Source organism: Pochonia chlamydosporia, chromosome 4, assembly GCF_001653235.2.
Source record: "Pochonia chlamydosporia 170 chromosome 4, whole genome shotgun sequence".
Taxonomy (NCBI): domain Eukaryota; kingdom Fungi; phylum Ascomycota; class Sordariomycetes; order Hypocreales; family Clavicipitaceae; genus Pochonia; species Pochonia chlamydosporia.
The window spans coordinates 2920862-2930583 of record NC_035793.1 but is presented as its reverse complement, the minus strand read 5'-3'; the positions used below and the strand labels follow the sequence as shown (position 1 = coordinate 2930583).

General features: G+C 49.3%; 3 protein-coding genes and 1 non-coding gene across 4 annotated transcripts; 1 reads left to right on the top strand and 3 right to left on the bottom strand.

Annotated features, from left to right (window-relative positions):
- Positions 1-2237: 2237 nt before the first annotated feature.
- On the top strand, positions 2238-3003 carry VFPPC_14381 (hypothetical protein; the record flags this gene model as incomplete). Its single annotated transcript, XM_018292150.1, has 2 exons — positions 2238-2626; positions 2679-3003. 2 exons carry the CDS (start codon positions 2238-2240, stop codon positions 3001-3003), a joined length of 714 nt encoding a protein of 237 aa, XP_018143871.1.
- Positions 3004-3239: 236 nt separating this feature from the next.
- On the bottom strand, positions 3240-6949 carry VFPPC_14380 (C2 domain-containing protein; the record flags this gene model as incomplete). The annotated part of the gene is made up of 3 exons (XM_018292149.1): positions 3240-3350; positions 3403-3687; positions 3746-6949. 3 exons carry the CDS (start codon positions 6947-6949, stop codon positions 3240-3242), a joined length of 3600 nt encoding a protein of 1199 aa, XP_018143870.1.
- An 817-nt stretch (positions 6950-7766) lies between these two features.
- VFPPC_17279 lies at positions 7767-7847 on the bottom strand. Its single transcript has one exon. It is a non-coding gene; the product is annotated as a tRNA-Ser (tRNA).
- Positions 7848-7951: 104 nt separating this feature from the next.
- VFPPC_14379 (hypothetical protein) lies at positions 7952-8860 on the bottom strand (the record flags this gene model as incomplete). The annotated part of the gene is made up of 1 exon (XM_018292148.1): positions 7952-8860. The coding sequence occupies one exon, from the start codon at positions 8858-8860 to the stop codon at positions 7952-7954; it is 909 nt and encodes a 302-aa protein (XP_018143869.1).
- Positions 8861-9722: the final 862 nt, after the last annotated feature.

Here is a 9722-nt window from a genome sequence, read left to right as displayed (position 1 = left end):
TTTGTCGACTTGGAGTGGTTATCGACGAATTGATGAGATAGCAGAGCGAGGAATGTATTAGAGTTGGGTCCAGGAACAAGGCAGGTCTCCCGAACGCCTCGAAAGTTAAAATTTTACGGCAGCTGGTTGGTGGTTGGCGAAAAATCTCGAGTCGCCACAAAGAAATGGAGATGGCAGTGATGCGCGCTCAGTGAACTTGGTGTTGCGCCTGTTCGCGCAAGGGGTGAATAATGGTGAGGGAAAGAGGGAAATAAATCAGACCAGACTTTTGGCATGTGTTAGATACAGAAAAACGAGCAAAATCAACCGCAATTGAAAATTTAGGCACGAAGGAGATGGACAATGCGGAAAAGAGGGAGCGTGGAATGGACCAACCCAAAGATGTCGATGCTTTGCGTGAGAGAGTGAGTGATAGAGTGAGTGAGTGAGGATCGCCTGGACCAAAGGGGCTGTTCCGCTCATCGGCTGCGTCAAGCACTGACCTGGCTGCATGGATGTGCTGGTGGTGGAAATGCTTGATCCGGGGGGTTTCTGGGGGTAAATCTCGCTAAAACTGGACATGGATGGCGCCTAGTGCCTGGCGGGCAACCGGCTGGGAGACTGGCAGTGGGAGTTGAGCAGCAAGACGTCCAGACAACTGGCCTGTGCTGGTAAACCTAGAGATTGATGGTCTGGTATCAGTGAGTGAGATAGTGGCCGGGTTTCACTGCAGCACCAGACAGCAGTGCAATTACTGACCGGACTGGACTGGACACGACAGATTAGGCATGGACCCAGTGCCAGACTTGATCTTCATGTGCCGCCATCTCGACATCTGTCTGGACAAGTTGTTGACATCAACACGGCCCACCAGTGCCGCTAAATGCCAAATGCCCTGTGGTTCACGTTGGCATTGGCAATTCAAATTTATCACATCAAACATTGAATCGACATCTGGACCTGTCTTTTTGTCCCGTAGCTGACCCAGTCCACTCATGTTATCTGATTCACCCACGCTTCCATGCCAGCAATCATTCAACGTTCCCTGTCACTGGCCATGTGACCAGTGATATTTTACATTGGCAGAACAGACCAGACTGACCCATGAAACCTGCTCGTCGATTTCTTTGTTCTTTGTTCTCCGGCGGCGCAAAAACACTGGCAGTCCGTGCTCATGCATGTCGCAGGCTGACTGGTCTCGGAAATATTATTCAGCCTGTTCCAGGTTGCCCCTAATCAATGCGCCTCACGCCTCGACGGTGACATCTTCGCATCTTCACCAAAACACACAAACTTCATTTCCTCCGCATTTTAAATTCAATCATTACCCCGAGCGTAATCCGTTTGCAGGCACTCCGTTCTTTTCGACTTCATCAATTGATCCTTTGCAGCCCATATCAGCCCGATAATCTACGACAGTCAATGCAGTCCTTGCATCCAAGCCATCAGATTCCACAGTCCAAAATACTCCGTTCTCTCAAAGATGCACCAAACACTTCATTATTTCTACAATTATCTGCAATCACCCCAAACTTTCCACGACATCCTAGCCCGAGACTATAATGCATGATTGCCACGGTGGCTGCCTGTTCCCACGACGAATTGCCCGCACAATCATTCTGATGATGTATGAATCATATCAACAACCGCTCTCAACAGCCAACCGATACACCCCAAATAACAATACCCAAGTCATGATGATTCCATTTTACAAGCTTGACATCGACCAGGCAACATTAATCCATCGTAGTCCCACTTACACGTCATCCCTCGTCGCTTACAATTGATACCTCCCAAGTATCATGGACTCTTCTTCACTGCGTCGTTGATTCGGGGAGTATCCGACTTGTCTAATGCCTTCAACAACGTAAGCTTCACCGTCGACGACGACTACATATGTACTGCTGAGTCAAATATAGCACCAGACGCCTTCCTTACTCTGCAATGCATCTGCCTGGTAGTTCCTTCCCTCTCCCGACCGTGTAACCACCCAACAACCACATCCTTCCTGCCGCAGATCGCGTACGCGTCCCATCTCCATCCATCCATCCATGTCATCCTCCCCATCAAACAACCATACAAGTACTTCATGCATCCTCCCAGCCCATCCATTGGCCAAGCCACCACACGCAGCCAACATTGAAAACACAACCCGCAACTCAGAGAAACCCCTGTATATAAATCTCGGTCTCATCTTCACAACCGCTCTACATATATCCTCCATCTCTCAACTATCCCCGAACATAACCACCGACACCATGTCACAGAAATGCTCACTCGACAGCCGTTTGCGCATCCTCGCCGCCCTCCTCTTCATCCCAGGCTTCCCGCTCTGTCTCATCCACGGCATTCTCAAGCACCATCCCGTCCCGGCAGTCGGTCTCGTACCACAATTCTTTTCCATCGTAACCACCGTACTGGTAATATGCCTCCGTCGTAAGAATGGCGATGACGCAGAGGACCCCTCCGGTCCACGAACCTACAGCATCAGAGATGTTCTCGTCCATCCCATCACCGTGTTCGGCTACGATTTCGCCCTCGCGACGGCTTACATGATCGTCCTGGTGTTTACGTGGATCAAGGTTGAAGGAGCCCCGGGACTAAGCATGCTTGCCGCGTATGCTACCATTCCGCTCTTCACATGTTTGTAAGTACAGCACACACCAAATACAAATGAAATTCTAACTCTGCAACGGAAGCTTTATTCACGCCTTTCTTGCCCTGCGGTCCATGTACTACGGGCTTGCTATTCACAAAATCGTGCAGTGGTTTGCGTGGCGCGCCGTGCCGCCGAATTGTCCTAATTGCAATGTGAGGCTGCGGTCGTCGTTCCCTGGGTTTCCTTGGCTGGGGTACTTTCGGGGTCGGAGCGATGGGTACGCTGCCATTCCGGCGATGGAGGAGGATCGGTACCGTGATGATGTCGATGAGGAGAATGGCATTGCGCCGCGGGAACCGGAGGCTGTGGATATTCTGTCCAAGTCTCGCAAGGGGAAGGCGATTGATGCTTCTTGGCAGGAGTAGCTGTCTACTCTGATGGGCCTGTAAATCAAATGGGGTATTGTCAAGTGCTGGGCACTGAACACGGTGGAACATGCTGTTGATATCTGGTGCGGGTGGAAACGCAGTCACTCCTTGGAATTATGTGCGTAGATTGCTGTAGTCAAGGTGTAACTTAACTGTCTTCGAGACTTTTTATTTCAACATACATTCTATCCAAATGCCGTTTATATCCCATAGCCCAAGCATATGCAATTGACTCATACTTCCGTCTCAATACCAGGTTGTTTGTTTTGGTGATCAAAGAACCCAGACACGCTCTCCTCAACCTTTCCCATTTTATGTTTCACCCATCTCGCTGTTCTCGGGACCTAGAATTCATTAGCAATTCTGTGAAAATAGAAAAGGGGAAATATGCCTCACCTTCCACTGCATCAGGCCTCTGTGCTGCCTGTGAAGCGCCTTGTCCCTCCTCTTATAGTCTCTCAGCTGATCTACCAAGCCCTGTTTGTTTTCTGCGCTACCATCCGGCAGCGACTCCTTTTCGTCATCCGATGAACTGTCGCTGTCGCTGGATGCCTCCTCATCCACTATACCCGCCTCCCTTTGAATCCTGTCCATGTCAAGATTATCGCGGGCCGTGTCAATCACCTCGACTACATCACGGGTATGCTCATTGCGGCTCGCCCAGCGAGAATGAGCAGTGCCCTGTACAGGACATTGTTAGTGGACATTTTACCAGGGGGAAGAACGACTGGAGACGTACCATTCCAGACCAGAATGTTACTTTAATCTTCAAGGTACCCAATTTCTCGCCACATTCATCTAGACAATTCGCTGTTGCGCGGTCATAGTCTCCTTTCCAGATGGGGAGCTCGAGATCCTGCTCCTCTTCATCGGGAATATTCTTCAGCCAGAGCACGCAAAACGCAGATACTTTGTCCCCGAGGAATCGTTTGTCTCGGAACTCAATAGCCATGCAGCTGCTGTACCGCTTTTTGACGGCTAAATGGAGACTCTGTTCCTTTTTAGACGTCCATTTACCGCTGTTTCCCGTCGGCCGCATCTTGCCCATGCTGATGTCCGTTTTGAGCTTTAATTTACATGATTGCAGCTCTGACGGGCAATTATCGCTGACGGCAACTGGTTGTATGTTTACCGTACCGTATTGCCAGCCCAGCAGGTTAGACGGAGCTTGGAGTCTGACGCTGCGCCAGACAAGAGATAATCGGATGCGGCCACGGCCGACACCACCGCTTAACGGGTACCATCCCATTACTTGAGCGCGATCCTTGAAAAGCTCGGCGAGTGGGAGATGGACAATTCCCAACAGAGGATTGTCTTCGTGTAGTCTTGCGTCTCGGACGGAAACGAATACTTCGCAATCTCTCCAGTCTCTGATGAATCGCTCACATCCCGCATTGAAAAACGGCTTTGAGTTTTGTGGCTTTGTTCGCGTCTTGAAAGTCTTGCTGTGGTTGATAATGACGGTGCAGTAGGAGCTAGGCAGTCCGTCGCCCTCTTCCTCTTCGTCACTCGCCTCATCATAATCTTCGGGTTGCCGCTTGTTTAGTCGTTCGATTTCAAGACCGGTAATATTGTGGATTTGTATGCTTAGCAGGCCGCTGGGGTACCCGTCAGGTGGTGGCGCCGAAATCATCATGGCATCCGTTTGGGTCTTCATCTCTAGCATCCTTTGCTGCTCCAACTCTTCCTCGTCACGTACATTAATTCCTTCTTTGATCATGAACTCACGAAGCTTCCGCTCACATGTCTCATCCACCTTTTCTTTGAGCTGCTCCATTGACCGGATCTTCGGATCATAGGTTTGTTTGTCAAACTGACACTGTTGAATCCGAGTCTTGGGAAAGTAGCCCACGCTCCATTCCAGCTTTCCAGGCATATTGTCGCCAGCTTTCAGGGCTCTAAATCCGTCTGTGCGTTCCCAAACCTTGCCCCTTGACTCTTGATTATGCATCAGTTCCTTCAAACTCACTTCAATACGCCCGAGGTCATCGTCCGCGGTAAATCTGTCAGAGTCCCATAGCTGAACACGGACCCGCTCTTCAATATTTACCTCCTCTGGGCTGACAAGAACAAAACATGTTTCATCCCAGCACGGCTCCATTTCAGACTTCAAAATGCGTGTGCTCCAAAGAACTTTGCCAAACTTGGCCCATCCAACCGAGACGTACGGATCGGAACTAGCATCCCGGATAAGTGGAATTCCTGTGTCTCCCATCTTGAAGTCATATCCTCGCTTGATGTGTATCATTAATACTCCTGTCGCGACCGTGTCCTTCTTGAAGTCGTCACCTGCAAGCATATCTTTCAAGTCCAAAGTCAGGCTCTTGGGTGCCACATACTCTGCCACTGCGGCATCAATGGCGCTTTGAACAAAGTTGCTTATGAGAGGAATATCCATGATGTTCAGCCCCCGACGGCTCAGCGGAACACATCGCACATCAACCTTTGGTTGGCCCATGAAAGTGACGGTGCAGAGCGAAAAGAACGGTGGATCAGGACATAATTGTAGGCGCATCCTCATTGTCCCAATGATTCCAAGGAGGTCGACCCAAACGGGGATCTTGATATTTCCGGGAAGATAAAATGCCAGGTAAAGATGCATGTCCTTTGTTCTGTCTTTGAGGCTTCGAGAGCTTGATCGTGTTCGATATGCAAAAGCTACTTCCATGTTGATGAAGTCACCTTCCTCCCCTTCCATTCCTTCTGCTATGGCATCAGCCTTCGACATGGGCTTGGAGCCACTGGTACCAGACTTCTTAGAGGTTGGAGTTTTGCTGCCGTCGTTCTCATCAGAGTCATGATTCGAGGTCAGCTTACCATCTGTAGTTACAGATTTGCTTGCAGCGCCCGTCGGAAGCCATTGAATGCCTAGTATTCGGATCGATTCACTTCCCTGACCAATATCTTCAACACTGACCATTCGAACCAGCTTGGGAAGGGATGCTTGCATCACATCTTCGAGAGTATCCGACAAGCTGATGAAAAGATCAGGATTAATCAGCGGCCACACAGCTCCGAGCAGGGAGTTGAGCCATATCGTCGTCTCGGTTTCATGCTTGCTAGAGTCCTTGGCCAGTTGTTGACGATGTGCGTCCCAAACTTCATCCTGAAAGATGTTGTTGATTTTGTTGGTTGTATAATCCCGTACTCCGGCAATCACTGCTGCGGCAGACCCAACTATCAGCAGGGTGGAAAAAAGCCACCACTTGCTGCTGCCATGGTCTGCTTCTGAGTCAGATACGCTTGATCGTAAGCCAGGGGGTGCTCTCAAAAAGAACGAGATGATGACGACAAGGGCAAGACCCACGAGGCCAAAGGTAAGGCCACGATTGTTGATGGCCGTTATATGCTTATTCAACAGGTCAAAATCAGGTGGGGGAAACGTGCGGTTGATCATCTCGTGAGCCTCTTGCATATCCTTTGCCTCATTATGCAAGTGCTCGGTGGAGTGGTTCTTTGAATTCAGACCAGTAGCAGACCGCTTCGCAGATTTGAAGGCGACATGGCTGGACACCGCCTCCTTTAGAGCCTCGTCTGTGAAGTCATGAATGGTGACAGGAAGATGAGTAACAGGGTCCGTCACCTCTCGCTCCGCTCTCTCTTTTCTTCTGAGCTTGAGGTCCTTTCTCCTTTGCTTGATATTTGTTGAATCCGGGTCAACTTGAGAGGTATCTTTGGGAGCTCCATTATCGCCGTCCTCCGTTTCCATTTCGTTGACCTTTTCGCGAGAGAGATCGCGTGAGGCGTCAGGGTCGGCTTCATTATGAATTGTCTGGCCAGCAGGTTCTGCATGAGTGTCATCGGCAGAGTCATCTTTCATTGACTCTTGCTGTCTGGCAGCCTTCTCTTCGCGATATCTAGAGATTGTAGGCACGGGTCTGCGAGAGCTGTAAGGCGCCTGGTAGCGGCGCACATCATCAGGTTCGTCCATGGCAGGAGGCATGATCGCGGGTGGCTGTGGGAATCAAGCCTTGCCGGCACGTCATCGGCAAGACCATGGGAATCAATCTAAAAATTGAAGCAGCCTGTTGATGAGAAAACTGTTCCAAAGGGAAGAAGGATGATGAGGACTGGTGTTTGCACAGCTTGAAGGTTGGTGCAACAGCCGAAGTGCCGAATGTCAAGTCGAGCCACGTCAAAAGTCCAGTCAAAGTCAAAGTTGCATCGAGATTCCCACTTCCGGATCAGCCTTACGTCATAAGCTTAATTCCTTGGCATGAGGAGCCCCTTGCAGATCGACTTTCCATATTTGATAATTTATTCTGTGTTTATTTGAATGTTATATCAGACAAATTAGAATTGTTTGAAGCCCATCAACTAGCGTTCATGCAAGATTGCTCGTTGGGTAAGTAAGTAGCTTACCCATGGCCCAGCGGAAAGCTGTGTCTACTTAAGTAGTTTCCAAGCTAAGAAGCACGCGACACATAATCAAGTGCGACAAGTGAAACCAGGGCAGGCGAGAAGTTAGTCGAAGCTTAAATTGACTCAGGACGTTGAGCCAGAATAGAAGATAATCAGCAAGAAGAAAAATACGAACAATCACCAATACTATCATCTACCGTACTTCACCAAAGCCTGCACCATGTTGCCCAGTCTGTAGTTTGCTTCAAATCCTGATGCTGCTCGGATAGGCGTCAATTGACGGCTCCGCCATACCGATTTTAAGGTGCAAAGCCATCAAAAAGCATTTTGTGCAAAAGAAAAAAGAAGATATCAAGGGTCTCTCGTATTGAGGGAGTCAAGAAAAAAAAAGAAATCCTCGACAGAGACAGGATTCGAACCTGCGAGGCCGAAACCATACGCTTTCTAGGCGTACCCATTAACCACTCTGGCACTCTGCCCATTGGCTGCGATAAGAAAAAAGGGTCAAATATCAACTCATATTGCTGCATGAAGTCAGCAACCCGATTTCAAATTCCCACAATCGTTCCAACAGACCCTGTTTTCACTTGCTAGTAAATATTGCCGATTGGAACTGAATATCTTTTGAGGCATAAAGGCTGGACTGTCTGTCTTTGATGCTAGGAAGCAGTTCATTGACTCCGCAGCCAATCCAAAACGCATTGTTGTTGAAATCAACGTGATGACCGCCCCAGCTACGATTCCAAAGCAGCTTCACCACCAGATCTGGCTTGCAATTCCAGATAAGTCTAGCACTCATATCAAGTTTTCGGTCCATTCCGGCACTCGCTCGAGCTAGATGACCCAGCATGTGGACGTAGCCATCGTCGCCGCCTTCTGGCCAGACTACCACGAAGCTCGACGTGTCGTGTTGTGCAGCATGTTGCAAAGTGATTCCGTACAAATCCATCATTCGCAATCCGTCTTTCGAGTGTGCCGTATACGGATAGTACCAATTGCCTGCTAACTTGGTGGACGTGGCAACAATGGTTCGACAGGGAGGTTGGGAGATAAGCATTCGACGCCAGGATGCGCATGGTCGGAGGAACGGATTATCAGGAGCGTACATGTTCATTTTATAAAGTTTGGTGTCTTGGAACATCATGTATCCCTTCATTATCTGTCTGTTTCCAATGGTAGTCCTGCTGCTCCCTAGGCTGTTGCCGTCCTCGTTGAAGGCATTGGTGTGTTGAAACCAGGCTGGGAACACATCTTTGAGAAAGGGATTTTGCATCTTTGGTTGGATTTGGCCATGGTCTTTTTCATTCCCAAGAGGGACGTCGTTGGGTTGGAAAAAGAGAGCCTGCTGCAGGGATAGAGACTCTTTAATCACGAAATTCCATCGTTGACAGACACGGGGAGCAGAGACGAGCAAGGTATGGATGTCGAGGTCTAAGAGGATGGCTTCCAGTAGTTCTACTGTGTTTAAAACAGCTCCTGGAGCTTCATTCATGACAGGGGAGTGTTGACCAAGAGCCTCGATATGACCTGATGTCGTTTGAAATGCATGAAAAGGTCACCCTGATGCTCCAGGATTCTGTTCGTTGGTCTTTGCTATGGAGACGATGACTAGACATACATACCAACCTGCAGGAGAAAGCGGGGTATGGCTGACAAAAGTCCGGCGATTCCTCGCGAACTGACAAATGCCAATGATAAAATGCGAGATGTTGTATTAATGTGTACAGACTCAGAGTTCCTCACTGCATCTTCATCCAAAACTATGGCTCGGAGGTCAATGGCGAGGTGGCAGAGCGCAAGGGACGACAAAGGCGTTCTAGGGTAACCTAGGTCTCTTGAGGACAATCTCGACACGACATTCGTGCATCATGCCATTCCATTGCGTTGCCCAGTCAGTCAGATTGAGATTTTTTCCAGCCAGCCCTGGCCAAAGTTAATGCATCTGGGAAAGACACAGCTCATTGGCTTATCTTGCACAGATGGACTCTCGTCCGCAAGACTGAGCATGATGCGACGTCATGTATGAAATGCATAAGTTGACATTTGTTCAACGGCTCCGCCCTGGTGAACATGTTTTGACCCTCCTCAGGCAGGGGGTTGTTTTTTTTGTCATCAAAACTGCATGCTACGAACTGGAGTTTAGCCGTATGACGTTCTGCGCGCACTTTGTGTCTGATAGGATCTTTGCTCATGACGGCATTGCCTGGGCGTAGAGACGGAACCGTATCGGATGTTGCTCTATCCTGTGTGGGTAGTTTCACAACTCAAACTTGAGACGACCAGGGATTGACCAAAGGTGCCACCAGGGGGCTAAAACTGGGGTATTGCAGAGCCTGCACGATCTTGGTTAGGAT